We start from the raw sequence: 20,376 nt of genomic DNA, 5'->3' as shown, positions 1-20,376 counted from the left end.
GAACTGCTCCATAGTGTTTTTTTTTTTTTTTTTTTTTGACTTTAACAAAGAGAAGCTTATTTCTTCAAAGAAAGTAGGCTAAAAGTCCAAATTCAGGGCCTCAGCTCCAGGGGAAGCCGTTCTCTGTTGGCCTTCTCATCAATCTTCCCTTGGACTGGGAGCTTCTGCATGTAGGGACCCTGGGTCCAAAGGATGCACTCTGCTCCTGTCACTGCTTTCTTGGTGGTATGAGGTCCCCAACTCTCTGCTTGCTTCCCTTTCCTTTTATCTCTTGTAAGATAAAAGGTGGTGCAGCCCATACCCCAGGGAAACTCATTTACATTGGATCAAGGATGTGACCTTACTAAGGGTGTTACAATCCCACCTTAATCCTCTTTAACATAAAATTACAATCACAAAATGGAGGACAATCTCACAATACTGGGAATCATGGCCCAGCCAAATTGATACACTCATTTTTGGGGGGACATAATTCAATCCATGACACAGTACTTCCCTTTCTGAGATACTGCTAAGACTCAGTCAGGATGATGCTCCTTTTTACTGTGGTAGGTCTAATAAATTTAGTTTTTCTTGATCAGCCAGTTTTTCTGGTGGTGTTTTGGGGAGTCAACAATCAACACCTGGGAACCATAAGAAGAAACTAAAATGATCATTAAATTTTAGAGGAAGAGAAGGGAGTGTGAAGCAGAAATAGAAGCACTAGTAATATCATCAGGCCAAAGCAAATTTTATAGCCACAAGTATCTCTGCAAGTGCTTTCTATTGCTGAGTCAGGCTAAGTAACAAAAGAACATCCCTTTGAATCAGGAACCATAGTGTTTTTAAGGCTGTGAACTTTCACAAGCAGATCACCATGCCTACGCTCAAGTCATCTCTTGGTGGGTTTGAACTGACATCCTTTTGGCTGATAGTCAAGCCCTTAGCTGTCTGCCCTACCCAGGGACTCCTTCCATAAAGATCACAGCCCAGAAAACCCTCTGGGGCTGTTCTACTCTGCACACAAGTGGTTGTCATGATGACTCAGCGGCTAGGGGTTTGGTTTTTTTTGCTTAGGCCCCTTTGGACTTGATCACATGGACCTGATCCTGATCAATCTTGGAGGGCTGGAAACGTTGCCTGGGACAGGAAGTGTAAAGACAAACCTGGGCTGAGCCGACATTGGGGGATGATTTGGGGCCCCAGGCAGCTCTGGAAAAAGTTTAGTCAGGGCTGCTCCCCCACAGTGAGGTGCAGGCCTCTGAGTCTAGAAAGGAGCTCTGCAGGAGCAGGGGGCTCAACAGCTCTGTGGGACTAGGAGGGGGAGGTGGAGCAGGGGCCTATGGAGGAGCCAGGCCTCAGAGACACACCAGAGATGCTGGGTGGGGACCAGGCCCCTGCTGTAAAAGGCTTTGCAGACAGGCTGGAGTCTGTGGCGTGGAGGGGGCACTGGAAGCCCCAACCTGCAGGGACAATGACATCAGACACTGACGTCACAGGGAGTCACATAATCAGGAAACAGAGGCCAAGGACTCCAGCTCTCTTACCCTAGAGGCCTAAACCCCGAGTAAGGAGTGATGCTGCCCAGCCGGGCTGCCCTGGGCTCCAGGCTTTGTTGCTGGGCACTACTTTGCATCCTGGGGGCAGGTGAGTCCTGTGGACAGTGGACCCCTGCACTCGGAGCTGGGCCTTCCCTGGGGGTGCACCATCAGCCCCTCCTGTGCTCTTTTCCTCTCCTCCTCCCCCACAGGCTCAATGGGTTCTGAGGTCACCCAGACCCCGAGACACCTGATCAAAACACGAGGACAGCAGGTGACGCTGAGCTGTTCTCCCCTCTCTGAGCACCTCTATGTGTACTGGTATCAGCCCCCAGTTTCTCTTTCGGTATTACAGAGAACAACAGCAGGAGAAAGGCGACATCCCAGACCGGTTCTCAGGCCGACAGTTCTCTGACCACCACTCAGAGCTGAACCTGAGCACCCTGGAGCTGGGGGACTCGGCCGTGTTCCTCTGTGCCAGCAGCTTGACACAGCCCTGCGCAGCCCCCGCCACCCTGTGCACAAACCCCTCAGCCGGCTCAGGAAGTGATGGTGAGAGTCAAAGGGGCTCCCAGGCTGAGCTCAGGCCTGCTGAGCTGAGGGTTCCCCAGACACTCTTTCTGCTGCTTATCCATGGAACGTGCCTCAGTGCTGATAGAAGTGTGCAGAGGAAGGAATGTGTGACTGTTTATGCAGCTGCTGAACCATGATTGACAGAGGTGAAGCCACTCTCCTGCTCATAGAAGTCACACTTGGCTCCTGTCCTCCGGCACCTGCGCCCCCGGATCCCACCATGCAGAACTATCCCGGTATCGGCTTCTCCTTCCCAGGCCCAGCTGTGCAGGAGCAGGAAGGTCATAGGTCATGCACCACGTGGGATTGTCATACCCACTTCCCTGACTACTTCAGGGCAGAGACCTTGCATGGGTCCTACAGGCGACAGGAGAGAAAGGCACAGTTTTCTGCACTGGAAGAATTCCATCCTCATGGAATAAGATATACAGAATTACAAACTGTTTTGCCAATAGGAAAGTGTCTTCAGTTGGGTTCTACGGAGAAGAAAAGCCAGAAAAGTGTATAAATATATATAGAGAGATATTTATATCAAGGAAACGACTCATGCTGTTGTAGAGCCTGGAACATCCCAAGTCCGTGGGTCAGGATAGAGGATTCTCCTGATCCGTGAAGCCACAGGGGTTTGCGAACCCATGATCAGCAGGTCAGAGAGCAGGGCTCTTGCTCACAGGCTGTGAAGATCAACAGAACCCAAGACTGGCAAGCAGGTAAGCTGCTAGTTCAAGTTCCAGGAACCAGAGGTCAGAGGAACAGGAGCCAGCTGCAGAATCTAGAATGAGCAAAAGCTCACAAGCCTCGCCAGAATACCCACTTGTATTCAATGCAGGCCACATGCCCAAGGAAACTCCCTTTCAACTGATTGGCTACTCACAGCAGATCCCATCATGGAGGTGATCATGTAACATGAAATCTTATCATGGAAATTATCACAGTATCACATGATGATCAAATAACTGAGAATCATGGCCCAGCTAAGTTGACACAGAATCTTAACCATCATGGCAAGTCTCACCTACTTATAAGACTTGGGCAAATTCAGAGGAGGGCGTTCCTCCCACTGTGAGCTGTTGGTCTGCATGTTTATTGTTGACTTGAGGTTTCCGGGGGAGGGGGGCAAAGGGGTGTGGCCACTGTGGTAGGCTGCTGTGGGGCCTGGCTAGGGCTGAAGGGTGACATCTCAGAAGGAGCCCTCCAGAGCCCGTCCCTGCACGCTGCCTGCCTCAGCCATGCACCTCCTGTGCACTGTGGTCCTGGCTGTCCTGGGGGCAGTTGCATCCTGGGTGGGACCCTCCCCTTTCCAGGGATTTCCTGATTCTGCCCCAGCCTTTCCCTGTGGCTGCAGCACCAGCTTTGCTCTCTGTCCCCACAGGACACACAGATGCTGGCGTCACCCAGACCCCAAGGCACAAGTTCACAATGACAGGAGGGAATGTGACCCTGCAATACACCCAGGACATGAACCATGAGTACAGGTACTGGTACCAACAAGACCTGGGGCTGTGGCTGTGGCTGATCCACTACTCCATAGATATTGGTGATGTCAAAGGCGACATCCCATATGGGTACAGTGTCTCCAGATCAAACACGGAGCACTTCCCCTTCACCCTGAGGTTGGCCGCCCCCTCTCAGACAGCTGTGTACTTCGGCACCAGCAGTGTCTCCGCAGCACTGCACGGCCACCTCAGCCCTTTACAAAAAGGGCTCAGGAGGCTTCCGCAGCCCACTGACCCTGGGGTACTCAGAGCTGAGGTGACAGGGACAGTGGCCTCTGTTCCTGCTGAGGTCCACATCCAGGCCACTCAGTCAGCCTGGACCTTGTGATGGGGACTCAGCCATGTGTCCCTGGGCTAGCGGCAAACACACAGAGCCCCAGTGCTTCCTGCCCAGGGCCCCTTGCCTGTTCCCAAACATTCTGCCCTCTAGAACCCTGTTTCCATGCTCCGTTTGAAGGATAAGCAGTTTGTAACTACAGTCATCCAGTTAATAAAATGCACATATTTTAATGACTGTGGAACAAATGGGTGGTCTCTTAGCAGTGAAATGAAGAGTTGAATCCCCTGTAACAGCCTCGTGGGTTTCTGGAAGCACAGGGAGATGCACTATTGTATATCACACACCGTTTCTTGGGCGATGAGGCTGAGTCTCCTCCATAAAGAAGAGGAAGACATTTCTGTGGCATGGAGACTTGAGTGGCAGGGCATTGCCATGGGCTGTGGGGACAGAATCCTTCATGGAAATGAGAGAATGGAGGGAGACTCTGGTCTTTGTCTGGGCCCATGGGCCAGGACCTATGCTGTGATTTTTTAAAAAGCAGCTTATACATATTCAAATCACTCACCCAAGTGTGTTATAATATGATTAGGTGTTCATGAGGCCATGGGGACTGATGAGACAGTGACATCACCTGACTTCTGGGAAGAAGGACGTCTCCTCCTCTGCTCATGCCCCCAGAGACCCTGACCGGCAAACGCTCCAGTCCTGCCCGACCCACCATGGGCTCCAGACTCCCCTGCTGGTTGGCCTTCTGCCTCCTGGGGGCAAGTGAGTCCCTGGATACCAAGTAGTTCCAGTGTGTGTGCGGTGTGTGTGTGGATGCATGGAGGATGTGTGTGTGTATGTGTGTGTGTGGCAGTGTGGTGTGTGCATGTATGTGGTTTGTGTGTGTGGTGTGTTTGCGTGTGGTTTCTGTGTAGGGTGTATGGTGAGTGTGTGTGAGGTGTGGGTGATGTTTGTATGTGTCTGTCCATCTGTCTATATGGTGAGTCCCACCATTTTCCCCATCTGTTCCCAGCGTCTGTCTCTGCAGGTCACACAGGTGCTGGAGTCTCTCAGGTCCCCAGGCACAGGGTCACAAAGAAGGGCCAGGCTGTAGCCCTCAGCTGTGATCCAATTTCTGGTCATGTTGGCCTTTACTGGTACCGACAGAACCTGGGGCAGGGCCTGGAGCTCCTGACCTATTTCCAGAATAAGTTTCCTGGAGACACGTCAGGGATGCCTGAGGCTCGGTTCTCTGCGGATAGACCTGACGGGTCATCTTCCACACTGAGGATCCAGCCCGTGGAGCCAGGGGACTCAGCCGTGTACCTCTGTGCCAGCAGCTTAACCACAGTGTGGCATTGCCACCTCCTTCCTGTGCACAAACCACGTACTCCTCTTCTCTCCTTGCCGCTCCTAGAAGATCTGAGCAGAGCCTTTCTCTGTCCTCCACTCCCCAGGAAAGAGGTAGACTAGGACATCAGCTGACATTAGGAAGAGGCCAGACCACAGGTGAACTCCTAAAGCACTGTGGCTGTAGAGGTTGGGTGGATGGAAATCATTAGATGGTAACTAAAATGTCTGCCCAGTCCTTTGCTGATCAGTATTTACTGGGATTACCTTGATGGTCTTGTATGTGGCAGGATTAGGGCATTTCAGTATATCTTCAGTAATGGAGACAGCAGGACCTCTTTCCATTTCAAGTTCTGTGTTTTTCTTCCTATTCTAGACCAGATTCTATTTCCTTCTGTCCCCCATTCTATTCCTCTCCCTTTCAGAGCACGGTTTTAAGGGAGAAAATCCCAATTAGTTGATAACTGTCAGATACACAACAGGAGTTAGGCAGAACGAGGGTGGGACATTAAACATGGTATCTCAAGGAAATAGAGTTAGGATGTTTTAGGCTGGGTTCTCTAGAGGAACAAAATGAGTGAAGTATATATATAAAGATATACAGAAATATTTCTTTCAAGGAACTGGCACACATAATTTTGGAGCCTGGCAAGTCCCAAATAGGTGGGTCAGGTGTCAGGCTGGAGGTTTCTCCTGACTCGTGTGATTGCAGGAGCTGTTGAATCCAAAATATGTATGTCAGGCTGCTGGCTGAAGTCTTCTCCAGGAATGGGGTCAACCATGAAATGAGTGCAGGATCAAGAGAGAATGCAAGCTCTGCCAGAATATCCTTATATATTGGGTGTAGGCCACATCCTCAAGGAAATTGCTTCCTGTGTTGGCCACTAGATGGCACTGAGGTACCACTGAGGTCTAAGGGGCTCTGGGAGGGTCTGGAAGAGCTGCCTGGGAGGCAAAGGATTAAGAAAAAGTACACTGCATCCAATATTAAGCAGATGTTTGAAGCTCTCTGTCACAGCTAGGCTACCTACAGCTCTGTGGGAGGTGGGATGCCCCTCTAAATGCCAATGAGACCCATATGGGAGAACCGTGGCCCCACAACCTTGATGCCGGGGGCAGGCACAAAGAGAGAAGAAGATGAGAAACCACGGGGTGGGGTCTGCCCTGAACTCAGTACACTGGCCTCACCCTGTCCTTCCTGCAGTCAGATGGGCCTGGTAGGGAGAACTAGGGTAAGGCTGACACGACTGTCCACTGGTGAAGGTGCTCCCAGATACAGGAGGAGGAAGGAGAAGAGGAGGAGGAGAAGAAAGAAGAAGAGAAGGAGGAGGAGCAGAAGGAGAAGAAGGAAGAGAAGGTGGAGAAGGGAGAGGTGTCTGAGGAGGAAGAAGAAAATGAGGAGGAAGGGCTTCCAAGGAGGAGGAAGAGGAGAGCACTGGGCTGGGTGGTCCCTCTCGCCCTGGCCTGCCGAGGGCCCCGAGCTCCTCTGGGTGGCCTTTTGTCTGCTGGGAGCAGGTGACCTTTGAGCGTCTCTGGTAACCCCTGTCCTGGGCATGCAAAGCCCTGGCTCCCAGCCCTCCTCATCTTCACAGTGTCAAGCAACTTTCACAGCCTTGTCTTCACCATGTCAGCCTCTCCAACAGGTCCCACAGACCTGGCAATCCCCCAGACACCAAGATCTCATATTACACAGGCAGGGAAAAAGACGATCTGGAGTGTTCTCAGGACATGGGCCATTTTGCAATGTTCTGGTGTGGGCAAGACCCAAGGAAGGGCCTGAGGTTGATCCACTACTCAGGGAAAGCTGTCAGCACTGCAAAGGAACACTTCTCTGTTAGCAGGTCTCCTGCAGGATAGTAGGTCTCTTGCCGGAAGAGCCAGCATTTCTGCAACCCTGGGTTGTCCAGCCCCAACCAGACCTCCTGGTACCTCTGGGCCAGCAGCTCAGCCACAGCGCAGCACAGCTAGCTTCTCCCTGTGCACAAGGGCCATTGCTGTGCAAGTGGACACCCGTCAGGAGGCCCCGTCTCAACCAGGAGGAAATCTCGTTACAGAAACACCAAAGCTGCTCCTGGCCTCCCCCTAGTGCAAACTTTGTCTATGGGGCCACGGGAACCCCAGTGTGAGCGTGTGTCTGTGTGTACATGTGTATGCTTGTGTTTTTGTGTGAGTGTGTGTGTTAGGCAGTTGTGTGTGTGTATTTTTGTGTGTGTATGCATGTGTGTGCGTGTGTGTGCAGGTGTGTGTGCATGCATGTGAGTATGTGCATATGTGTGTACACATGCTTGTGTATGTGCGTGTACATGTGTAGGCAAGTGCCTGCGCGTGTGTATGTGTTTCTGTGTGAGAGAGAGAGAGAATGCAAATAACACTGCATGATACTTCTACAATTTGGAGTAATCTGAGTATCTGAGTAAAGCAGAGGGCATTTGCTTTTGAAACCTGAAATTTATTGCTTATTTTCTTTTCAAAGTAGGAGACCACTGAGCAGCTTTAAACTCCTGGAGTGACCTGGGATCCTCCAACTCTAAAAAGATTACATAAAGTCACCTGAACTTTACTGTTATTGGGTTGTTGTTGTTGCTTTTCGTTGCTGTGGAGTTTTCTCCTGAATCATGTTGACCCCATGAACAACAGAACGTAAAGCTGCCCTGCCCTGCACCAGCCCCATGATGGATTGTGAATTGGATGGACCATTGTTATCCGTGGGGTTTTCATAGACTGATTTTCAAAAGTAGATCACCAGGGCTTTGAATTATGATGTTGGTGAAAAATATTGAATATACCATGGACTGCCAGAAGAACAAACAGATCTGTCTTAGAAGTACAGTCTGAATGCTCATTAGAGGCAAAAATGGTGAGATTTGGCCTCACATACTTTGGACATGTTATTAAGAGGGGCCAGTCCCTGGAGAAGGACACTGTCTTAGTCATCTAGGGCTACCATAACAGAAACACCACAAGTGGATGGTTTTAACGAAGAGAAATTTATTTCCTCACAGTCAAAGTAGGCTAAAAGTCCAAATTCAGGGCGTCAGCTCCAGAGGAAGCCTTTTTCTCTCTCTGCGGGCCTTCTCATCAATGTTCCCCCAGACTAGGAGCTTCTCGGCACAGGGACCCCTGTCCAAAGGATGCGCTCTGCTCCTGGCACTGCTTTCTTGATGGTATGAGGTCCCCCTGTCTCACTGCTCACTTTTGTCTTTTATATTTCAAGACATTGCCTCAGGACACAATCCAGTCTTGTAGATCAGGTCCTGCCTTACTAACACAACTGCTACCCATCCTCCCTCATTAACATCACAGAGGCAGGTTTACAACATAGAGGAAAATCACACAGTACCAGGAATCATGGCCCAGCCAAATTGATACACACATTTTTGGGGGGACATAATGCAAACCATGACAGATATCATGTTGGTAAAGTAGACAGTCAGTGAAAAAGAGGAAGACCCTCAACGAGATGGATTGACACACTGGCAGCAACAATGGGCTCAAGCATAGCAATGATTGTGAGGATAGCACAGGACCAGGAAGCGTTTCATTCTGTTGTACATAGGGTCGCTATGACTCAGAAAGGACGTGATGGCACCTAACAACAACATCACCACAGATTTGTTTTGTCTGTTCTTGAACTTCACATGATTGGAATCATGTAGTAATATTCATTTGTTACTGACTTCTTTCCCTAAAGATATTTTTGAAATGTATTCATATGTACTGTGTATCAATAGTTGATTCTTTCTCATTTTTGAGGAGTGTGCCATTGTGTAAGTATACCACAGTGTGTTCATCCATTCTCCTGTGGATGGATATCTGAGTTGCTTCCAGTCTTCAGCTATCGTGAAGAAAGCTTCTCCAAACATCCTTGCACAAGTCTTTGAGGATAAATATAGTCATTTCCCTTAGGTATAAACAAAAGTGGAATTGTTGATGCATAGGGTAGATGTGGAGTCCCTGGGTGGTGTAAATGGTTAACATGCTCGGCAGCTAAGTGAAAGGTTGGAGGTTTGAGTCCACCCAGAACTGTCTTGGAGGAAATATGTGGTGATCTATTTCCAAAAAAAATCAGCCATCCATAGGAAACCCCTATGGAGTACAGTTCTATCTGACATACATGTGGTCGGCATGACTTGGAGTCAACTGGACAGCAACAGGGCAACTGGTTTTAGGGTAGACACATGTATAGCTTTACTAGGATCATTGGCGCAGTTTTCCAACATTGCTGTACCAATTCTCAATCCCAGGGTGCGGGGGTTCCTCAGGTTCCACATTTGCAGTCATTTTTCTGTTAGCTATTCTAGGTTTGGAAACCCTGGTGAAGTAGTGATTAAGAGCTCGGCTGCTAACCAAAAGTTTGGTAGTTCAAATCCACTAGGCACTCCTTGGAAGCTCTATGTGGCAGGTCTCCTCTGTCCTGTAGGGTCACTGTAAGCTGGATCCAACTCCGTGGCAATGGGTTTGGTTTTGGCCATTCTATTTATATGATGCAAATGCCCCCATGGCCAACTCCCTAGGTCGGGAAAGGCGGAGAGTGAGTCTTCATTGGATTCTCTTAGGATTCTAGCTCCCCAAGGCGCACAGATTCTCACGCTTCTTCTGACTCTCCTGCAGTGCTGATTGCAGAAGGTAAGAACTTGTGTTCCTGCTCCTTGCAGAATGATAAAAATTGCATTACTTTTTTAAAGACAAAGTCTATTCTCCAAGCCTCATCCTTCCCTTGCTATGTATATCTATAGGGACCTTGAGTGGTACAATTTGTTTGCATTTAGCTACTAACCTAAAGGTTGATTGTTTGAACCCACCCAGCAGTGTCACTGAAAAAGCCCTGTCGATCTACTTCCATAAAAGTTGTTATTGTTGTTAGATGTTGTCGAGTGGTTGGTGAGTCATGAGGACCCCATGTATGCAGAGTAGAACTGCTCCATGGGGTTTTCAAGGCTGTTACCTTTTTGAAGCAGATTACCAGGCCATCTTCTGAGTTGTCTCTGGGTGAGTTTGAACCTTAGGTTAGTAGCTGAGAGCAATCTGTGTCACTTAGGGACCTTTTCTAGATAGATAGCTACATGGATAAATGGATGAATAGATGGGTGGGTAGTAGGGAGGTAGGTAAGTAGATAGATAGACAGACAGATAGATAGGTACATAGATACATATGTACATAGATACATAGCTACATATCTAGATTGATACATAGATAGATAGGATATACATACATAGATCAATAGATAGGTAGATAATACATAGATAGATACATAGATAGCTCTCACTGAGTGGTTTTCAACTCATGGCGACCCCAAGTGTGCAGAGTAGAATAGCTCCATATGGTTTTCAAGGCTGTGACATTTTATTAGCAGATCACCAGGCCTGCCTTCAAGGCATCTCTTGGTGGGTTTGAACTGACTTCCTTTTGGCTGTTAGTCAAGCCCTTAGCTGTTTGCGCCGCCCAGGAACTCCTTCCGAAAAGATCACAGTCAAGAAAAACCTCTGGGGCAGTTCTACTCTGCACACAGTGGATATCATGAGTCAGAGTCAACTCAGCAGCTATGGGTTTGGTGTTTACATTTAGGCTCCTTTGGACTTTGATCACATGGACCAGATCCTGGTCAATCTTGGAGGGCTGGAATACTGCCTCGGTCAGGAAGTGTAAAGACAAACCTTGGCTGAGCTGGTGTTGGGGGATGAATTGCCATCCAGGGAGCTCTGGGACAAGTTTAGTAAGGGCTCCTCCCCAACAGTGGGGCACAGGGCTCTGAGTCTAGAATGGAGCTCTGCAGGAGCAGGGGGCTCCACAGCTCCATGGAACAAGGAGGGGGAGGTGGGGCAGGGGCAGACTGAAGAGCCAGGCCTCAGAGAAACACCTGAGACACTGGATGGGGACTCAGCTTCAGTGTAAAAGTCTTTGCAGATACGGCAGGAGTCTGTGGAGTGGAGGGGGCACTGGAAGCCTCAGCCTGCAAGGACAATGACATCAGACAGTGAGGTCACAGGGCATCCCCCAATCAAGAAACAGAGGCCAAGGACTCCAGCACTCTCACCCCAGAGACCCAAAGCCCGAGTAGGCAGTTATGCTGCACTGCACAGTGGTTTGGGGCTCCCGGCTCTGCTGCTGGGTGCTGCTTTGCCTCCTGGGGGCAGGTGAGTCCCGTGGACAGTGGGCCCCTCCACTTGGAGCTGGGCCTCCCCTGGGGGTGCACCATCAACCCCTCCTGTGCTCATCTTCTCCCCTACCCCCACAGGCCCACTGGATTCTGGAGTCACCCAGACCCCAAAACACCTGATCAAAGCACCAGGACAGCAGGTGATGCTGAGCTGTTCCCCCCTTTCTGGGCACCTCTCTGTGTCCTGGTACCAGCAGGCCCAGGGTCAGGGTCCCAAGTTCCTCCTTGAATATTTCAGCGGGAAAGAGAGAGACAAAGGCCACATCCCAGGCCGGTTCTCAGGTCGACAGTTCTCTGACTACCACTCGGAGCTGAACGTGAGTGCCCTGGAGCTGGCGGACTCCGCCGTGTTCCTCTGTGCCAGTAGCTTGGCACAGCCCTGTAGAGTCACTGCTACCCTGTACATAAACCCCTCTGCCCAGTTCAGGAAGTGACGGTGAGAGTCAGAGGGGCTCCCAGGCTGAGCTCAGGCCTGCTGAGCTGAGGGCTCCCCAGACACTCTTTCTGCTGCTCATCAACGGAACGTGCCTCAGTGATGACAGAAGTGTGCTGAGGAAGGACTGTCTGACTATTTATTCAGCTGCAGAACAACAATTGACAGAGGTGAAGCCACTCTCTTGCTCGTAGAGGTCACATTGGGGTCCCATCTTCCTACACCTGTGGCCCCTGACCCCACTGTGCTGAACTATCCCTGCATCCGCTTCTTCTTTCCACACCCAGCTGTGCAGGAGCAGGAAGGTCAGAGGTCATGCACCACGTATGATGATCATGCCCATTTCCCGGACTACTTCAGGGCAGAGACCATGCATGGGTCCTATAGGTGACAGGAGAGAAAGGCACAGTTTTCTGCACTGGAGGAATTCCATCCTCATGGAATAAGATATACAGAATTACAAATTGCTTTGCCAAAAGGAAAGTGTCCTTGGTTGGATTCTCTAGAGAAGCAAATCCTGTAAAGTATATAAATATATATATATAGAGAGATTTATATCAAGGAAATGGATCACACAGCTGTAGATCCTGGAACATCCCAAGTCCGTGGGTCAGGACAGAGGATTCTCCTGATTCATGAAGCCACAGGGGCTGGTGAACCCAAGATCGGCAGGTCAGAGAGCAGGGCTCTTGCTCACAGGCTATGAAGATCAACAAATACCAAGATCGGCAGGCAGGTAAGCTGCTAGCTCAAGTCCCAGGAACTAGAGGTCAGAGGAACAGCAGCCAGCTGCAGGATCTAGAAGGAGCAAAAGCCCACATGCCTCGCCAGAATACCCACTTCTATTCAATGCAGGCCACATGCCCAAGGAAACTCCCTTCAACTGATTGGCTACTCATAGGAGATCCCATCATGGAGGTGATCACATAACACCAAATCTCAACATGGAAGTGATCACAACATCATACGATTTTATCAAATCACCAAAAATCGTGGTCCAGCCAAGTTGATACAGAAACTTAACCATCACAACAAGACTCATCTACTGATAAGCCTTGTGCGATTGTAGAGGAGGGCGTTCCTCCCACCCTGAGCTCTTGGTCAGCATGTTTCTTGTTGACTTCAGGTTTCAGGGGAAAAGGGGTGTGGCCACTGTGGCAGGCAGCTCTAGGGCCAGGCTGGGGCTGAAAGGTGACATCTCAGAAGGATCCCTCCAGAGCCCATGTCTGCACGCTGCCTGCCCCTGCCATGAGCCTCCTGTGCGCTGTGGTCCTGACTGTTCTGGGGGCAGGAGTGTCCTGGGCAGGACCCTCCCCTCTCCTGGGATTTCCCGATCCTGCCCCAGCCTTTCCCTGGGGCTGCAGCACCAACTCTGCTCTCTGTACCCACAGGGCACATGGATGCTGGCGTCACCCAGACCCAGAGGCAAAAGGTCACAAGGACAGGAGGGAATGTGACCCTGCAATGCACCCAGGACATGAAGCACAACTACATGTACTGGTACCGACAAGACCCGAGGCTGGAGCTGCTGCTGATGCACTACTCTCCTGGTGTTGGTGATATTGTCAAAGGCGACATCCTATACGGGTACTGTGTCTCCAGATCAAACACGGAGCACTTCCCCCTCACGCTGGGGTCAGCGGCCCCCTCGCAGACAGCTGTGTACTGCTGTGCCAGCAGTGTCTCCACAGTGGTGCACGGCCAGCTCAGCCCCTCAAAGAAAGGGCTCAGGAGGCCCCAGCAGCCCGCTGACCCTGGGGAACTCGGAGCTGGGAAGACAGGTACTGGGGCCTTTGTTCCTGCTGAGGTCCAGGTCCAAGCCACTCTCAGCTGACCTGGACCTAGTGATGGACAAGCAGCAGTGTGTCCCCAGGATAGTGGCAAATGCACAGAGCTCCAGTGTGTCCTGCCCATGTGCCCCTCACCTTGTTCCCAAATTCTCTGCCCTCTAGAAAACTCCCATGCTTCCCCTGAAGGATAAGCAGTTTGTGACTACAGTTGTCCAGTTAATAAATCTGGACATATTTTAGTGGCCATGGAACAACTGGGTGTTCTCCTAGCAGTGAAATGAAGAACTGAATCCCCTGTGACAGCCTCGTGGGTTTCTGGAGGCGCAGGGAGATGCACTATTGCATATTACACACGGTTGTTTCATGGTTGATGAGGCTGAGTCTCCTTCCATAAGGAAAAAGAGAGAAAGCTGTTTTTGTGGCATGGAGACTCGGATGGCAGGGCTTTGCCATGGGCTGTGGGGACAGATTCCTTCATGAAGATGAGTGAACTCAGGGACGTTGCTCTTTGACAGGGTCCTTGGGCCTGGATCTATGCTGTGATTTTTTTAGACGGAGCTTATACATATTTAAATCAGTCATCCAAGTGTGTTATAATATAATATAATATGATTACTTGTTCCTGAGGCCGTGGGAACTGATGAGATAGTGACACCATCTGCCTTGTGGGGAAAGGGACGCCCCTCTTCTGCTCATGCACACAAACACCCTGACCTGGCAAACCATGCCCCCAGGCCTGCCTGAGCCACCATGGGCTCCAGACTCCTCTGCTGAGCGGCCCTCTGCCTTCCTGGGGCTGGTGAATCTCTGGATACTAAGTAGTTCCAGAGTGTGTGTGGTGCGTGTGTGTTCATGTGTATGCATCCATGAGGCGGCATGTATGAGTGTGCATGTCTGGTGTGTTTAAGTATGTGGACTGTGTGTATGTGGTGTGTGTGTGCATGTGTAGTGTGCATGTGTGGTGTATAAGTGGTGTGTCTGATGTGTGTGGTGTGTGTGTTCGTGTGGTGTATGTGGTATGTGTATCTGTGTGGTGTGTGATGTGTGTATGTCTCTATCTGCATGTGGTATGTGTGTGCCTGTGTAGTGTGCATGTGTGTATTCATGGTGTGTGTGGTGTGCCTGTCTGTGTGGTGATCCCTCTGGTTTTCCCCATCTGTTCCCATCGTCTGTCTCCACAGGTCACACAGGTGCTGGAGTCTCCCAGGCCCCCAGGCACAGGGTCACAAAGAGGGGCCAGGCTGTAGCCCTCAGATGTGATCCAATTTCTGCTCATGCTGGCCTTTACTGGTACCAACAGACCCTGGGGCAGGGCCTGGAGTTCCTGACATATTTCCAGAATGAGTTTTCAGGAGACACGGGATGCCTGAGGCTCAGTTCTGTTCCGAGATTCCTAATGGGTAATCTTCCACACTGAGGATCCAGCCCATGGAGCCGGGGGACTCAGTTGTGTACATCTGTGCCAGCAACTTAGCCACAGCGTGGCATTTCCACCTCCTGCCTGTGCACAAACCACATACTCCTCCCCTCTCCTTGCTACTCCTAGAAACCCTGAGCGAGGTCTTTCTCTGTCCTTCACTCCCCAGGGAAAGAAGTAGGTAGACTAGGACATCAGCTGACCTTAGGAAGAGGCTAGACCACAGATGAACCCATGAAGCACTATGGTTGTAGAGGTTGGGTGGATGACAGAAATCATTGGATGATAACTGAAATGTCTGCCCAGTCCTTTGCTGATCTGTATTTACTGGGCTTACACTGATGTTCTTGTGAGTGGTGGTGGGTAGGGCATTTTTGTTTATCTTCAGTAATGGAGACAGAAGGACCTCTTTCCATTTCAAGTTTTGTGTTTTTCTTCTTATTTAAGACTAGATATTATTTCCTTCTATCCCCCGTTCTATTCTTCTCACTTTCAGAACCTAATTTTAAGGGAGAAAATTCCAGTTAGGTGATAACTGTCAGATATGCTGTAGGAGTTAAGTAGAAAGAAGGTGGGATATTATACATGGTAACTCAAAGGAATATAGTTAGCGTGTTTTAGGCTGTGTTCTCTAGAGGAGCAAAATCAGTGAAATGTATACATAAACATATATAGAAAGATTTATTTGAAGGAAATGGCTCACACAATTGTGGAGGCTGGCAAGTCCCAAATGCTTGGATCAGGTGTCAGGCTGGTGGCTTCTCCTGACTCATGTAGCTGCAGGACCTGGTGAATCCAAAACCTGCAGGTCAGGTGGCAGGCTGAAGGCTTCTCCAGGAACAGGAGTCAACCATGAGATGAGTGCAGGATTGAGAGAGAGAGAGCATGAGCTTTGCTAGAACATTCATATATATTAGATGAAGACCACATCCCCAAGGAAACTGCCCATCCAACTGATTGGCTGTCCACGTCATATCTCAAATTTGGAGGATGATTACATAACATCTGCCAAACCACTGAGAATCATGGCCTAACCAAGTTAACACATAACATTAACTATCACATAGGGTTAGGACTAGTGTTCAAGGATGCTGATTGTGAAACTTCCAGAATATTCTGTAATTTACACCCTGCTGACAATGCAGAGGTTCCTGGATGATGCACAAGTTTGGGCTCAGCTACTAACTGGAAGATTGGTGGTTCAAATTAACCCCAAGGAACCATGGAACAAAAGCTTGGCAATCTGATTCCATAAAGATTACAGTTAAAAAAAAAAAAAACCAAAAAACCCTATGGAGCTCAGTTCTACTCTGTAACGCATGAGGTCCTCATGAGGTGGAATCAAAGGCAGTGGTTTGGTTTTGGTTTTCATTTTGGTTTTGACTATGCAGACACTTCCTAGCATCCCTTGGGCCAGCCCATAAGGGATAAACAATAATGACACCTCCCTTGTTGGCCACAAGATGGCACTGTGGTACCACTGAGGTCTAGGGGGTTCTGGGAGGGTCTGGGAGAGCTAGCTGCACAGGAGGGGAATGGTTAAGGAAAACTTCACTGCATCCAATATTAGGCAGATGTTTGAAGTTCTCAGTCACTGCTAGGATACCTACAGCTCTGCGGAAGGTGGAAGGTCCCTCTAAATGCTAATGAGACCCACAGTGGGAGAACTGTGCCCCCCACAGCTTGAAGTAAGGGGCAAATGCAAAGAAGAAGGTAAGAAACCACGGGTTGGGGTCTATCCTGAACTCAGTGCACCATGCCTCACCCTGTCTTTCCTGCAGTCAGAGGCGCCTGGGCCGAAGACCCTAGGGGAAGGTGACCCAACTGTCCTCTGGAGAGGGGACTCCGAGGAAGAGAAGAAGTAACAGAAGGAGGAGAAGGAAGAGGAAAAAGAGGAGGAGGAGAAAGAGGAAGAGGAAGAGAAGCAGGAGGAAGAAAAAGAGAAAAAGGAGGCAGAAGGAGAGCAGGAGAAGAAACAGGGAAAGATGAGAAGGAAGAGTTATGAGGAGGAGAAGATGGAGAAGGAAGAGAAGGAGGAGGATGAGGAGAAAGAACAGGAGAAAGGGGAGAAGGGGCTCCATAGAGGAGGAAGAGGAGAGCATCGGGCAGGGTGGCATGTGCTGTGTGTGTGCATGTGTGTACGTGCATGTCTGTGTGTCCATGCATGCGTGAATGTGAGTTTACATGTGTACCTGTGTGTGCATGTGTGTGCATTTGTGTGTGTGTGTGTGAAAGAGACAGAATGCAAATAACACTTTATGCTATGTCATCAATTTGAAATACTCTGGGTATCTGAGTAAAGCAGAGGGCAGTTGCTCTCAGCCTCTTTCCAAAAGAAAATTTATCGTTCATTTTCTTTTCAAGGGACATGAGCAAAGTAGGAGGCCACTGAGCAGCTTTAAACTCCCCTAGTGAGCTGGGATTTTCCAACTCTAAAATGATTACATAAAGTCCCCTGATTTTTAGTACTATTGGGCGGCTGTTGTCGTTGCTTTTAGCTACTGTCAAGGTCACCCCTGACACATGACAACCCCATGAAGAACAGAACGAAATACAGCCCAGACCTGCATCATCCCCATGATGGGTTGTGGATTAGACCATTGCTATTGCTAGGATTTTCACTGGCTGATTTTCAGAAGTAGATCACTAGCCCTTTCTTCTTAGTCAATCTTAGTCTAGAAACTCTTCTAATACATGTTCAGCATCATAGCAACACACAGGCCTCCACTGACAGACGGGTGGTGGCTGCATTTGAGGTGCGTTGTCTGGGAATCGAATCTGGGTCTCTCATATGGAAGGTGAGAATTCTACCCCTGAACCACCACCGCCATCTATCAAACAAATACTCTCTGGAGGAAAAAAAAATATCGATCACCTTTCACCCCTGCATAGACCTGTGTGGGCCCATTTCAACAGCATAGGCCCTCATTATCACAGTACAACAGGGTATATACCTGAAGGATAACTTCACCTGTATCAGCTATATGGTGAATTGGCAGGTTGGTGCCAATTGAGACTGCTCTGCCCATTAAGCAGGGTCCTCACCTACCCACATCAGGGGCCTGAGGACTGGTGGCTCCACCCACACCACCTAGTCACCAGTGACACGGGTCCAAGAATAAGTGGTGCCTCCCATTCCTTACAGCCAACAGCACTGGGTGCTCATAGTTCAGCTGCAAAATACACCCACTTATGCACTCTAGGGAACAAGGACACACTTTCCTCCCAGAAACTCAGGGACAGTTGTCCCTGCCTTACTCAGTGGGTAACCCCCTACTGCAGCCAGATACCCGTGCCTACACCAATCACCCCTGCCTGTCTAGGACTGTAGGTGAGAGCCTGCACCACACACTTGGTGACTGACTACCTGGACACCTGAGCTGAATCTGTACAAGAAAAGTAAAAGGACTCCTGGGCTCACATACTTAGTAACAGATCTAACCACTTGGTGACAGGATGTGAAAGCTTCAAAGACACTAATAATCAAACTAGCTCACATGACCAGCCTATTTGGGCATATCAAAACAGAACAGGGAGGCGGGGTCAAGATGGCAGAGTAGTCAGACGCTTCCAGTGGACCCTCTTAAAACACAGACCCGGAAAAACAAGTGAGTTGTTTATATTTGACAATCTAGAAGCCCTGAACATTAAAGGCAAAGTTGAGGAACTGGACTGAGTGGCAGGAGAATGGAGAGATGATTTGGAAACAGCTAGTAGTTGCCAGACTTGACCTGGCGAAAGTCTGAACCCTTCAGGCCTGATCAGCTCATGGGTGAGTGGTGAGGCAGGCAAGCAGCTATACTCAGGAGGTATTTTCTGCACCTGGAGAGACCCAGTGGCAGAGAGTCTACTCGGTCACGCAGAACCAGTGAGAAGCAGCCCTCAATCGGCAAAAGATAAGTACTTGCTTATGGCCTACTGCACAAATCAAAACCACCCCCCTTAGGGAAAAACCTCTCTCCCGTTTACTTCCCCCCTCCATGCTCTGCACTGGATCTGGAACAACTTCAGCAATTACCAAGTCCCCTGGGCCAGAAGTAGGATCCATCACACACCCTGAGACATTCTCCCAGCCTTGGAGAGTGAACAAATTAACAAAGAGGGGAAAGACTAAACTTCTGGCTTCCCTAAGCTATGAAATCAGGGTAGGCACAGCTCCTTTGCCTAGGCACAGGCATAAGGGATCCACGGACTTTGGGCGCCTTTCACCTTGCATAGACTTGTGTTGACCTATTTCAGCATTGTAGGCCCTCATTACCACAGTACAACAGGGTATATACATGAAGTCTAACTTCAACTGTTTCAGTTGTGAAGTGGCAAGTTTGTGACATTTGACACTGCTCTCCCCATTAAGCAGGGTCTTCACCTACCCACATCAGGGGCCTGAGGACTGGTGGCTCCACCCAAACAACCAGGCCACCTGCAATAAGAGCCCAAGAATAAGAGATGCCCCCCAGTCCTCACAACCAACAGCACTGGGTACTCATAGTCCAGCTGCAAAGCCCACTCACCTACATGCTCTAGGGAACAGGGACACAACTTTCTCCTGGACAGTAGGTGGTGGCCGTCAGCCCCCTGCCTTGTTCAGGGTGTGTCCCCCTGATGCAGCCAGATGCCTGTGCCTATATCAACCACACATGTCTGTCTAGGACTGTAAGTGAGAGCCTGCAACACACACTTGGTGGCTATCTACCTGGGCACCTGAGCTGGATCCATACAGGAGGAGTGGGGGGACTCCTGAGCTTACATACCTAGTAACAGAGCTAACCACCCTGTGACAGGACATTAGAGCTTCAAAGTGTCAGTAATCAAACTAGCTCACACGAGCAGCCTATTTGGGCATATCAAAACTAAACAAGAAGCTATAAAACAGTAAAAACATAAAATAAATAAATATAATAAATTATTGATGGCTTGGAGCCAACAGTCAATATCAAATCACATGAATAAGCAGTCAAAGATGGCTTCAGCAAGCTCCCAAAATAAAAAATTTAGAAATTTTCCAGAGGAGGAAAATTTCTTGGAACTAACAGAGGCAGAATACAAAAGATTAATATACAGAACTATTCAAGAGATTAGGAAAGAAATTAAGCAAAACACAGAACACACAATAGAGGAAATTAAAAGATTAGAGAAGAGCATAATGACAGACTAACAGGTTGCAAGAATCCATAGAGAAACAGCAATCAGAAATCCAGAAAATTAACAATAAAATTTCAGAATTAGAGAACTCAATAGAAGTCAAAGGAGCAGAATTAAGGCAATGGCAGTCAGAATTAGGGATACTGAAGATAAAACACTTGACACCAACTTATTTGAGAAAAAAATCAGATAAAAGAATTTTAAAAAATGAAGAAACCCTAACTATTATGTGGGA

General features: G+C 49.2%; 3 gene segments (V, D, J or C); all 3 read left to right on the top strand.

Annotated features, from left to right (window-relative positions):
- The first annotated feature begins 4,383 nt into the window (after positions 1-4,383).
- Positions 4,384-5,846, top strand: LOC101348782 (T-cell receptor beta chain V region CTL-L17-like). The segment is given in 2 exon segments: positions 4,384-4,634; positions 4,885-5,846. Coding segments are annotated over 2 exon segments (540 nt in total).
- Positions 5,847-11,266: 5,420 nt separating this feature from the next.
- LOC101348531 (T-cell receptor beta chain V region CTL-L17-like) lies at positions 11,267-11,794 on the top strand. The segment is given in 2 exon segments: positions 11,267-11,336; positions 11,438-11,794. Coding segments are annotated over 2 exon segments (426 nt in total).
- Positions 11,795-13,188: 1,394 nt separating this feature from the next.
- Positions 13,189-13,626, top strand: LOC101348282 (T-cell receptor beta chain V region C5-like). The segment is given in 1 exon segment: positions 13,189-13,626. A coding segment is annotated over 1 exon segment (438 nt).
- Positions 13,627-20,376: the final 6,750 nt, after the last annotated feature.

The sequence above is a fragment of the Trichechus manatus genome, unplaced genomic scaffold (assembly GCF_000243295.1).
Source record: "Trichechus manatus latirostris isolate Lorelei unplaced genomic scaffold, TriManLat1.0 scaffold00093, whole genome shotgun sequence".
In the NCBI taxonomy this organism is placed as follows: domain Eukaryota; kingdom Metazoa; phylum Chordata; class Mammalia; order Sirenia; family Trichechidae; genus Trichechus; species Trichechus manatus.
Note: the sequence above shows the minus strand (reverse complement) of the source record. Positions and strands in the feature narration are given on the sequence as shown.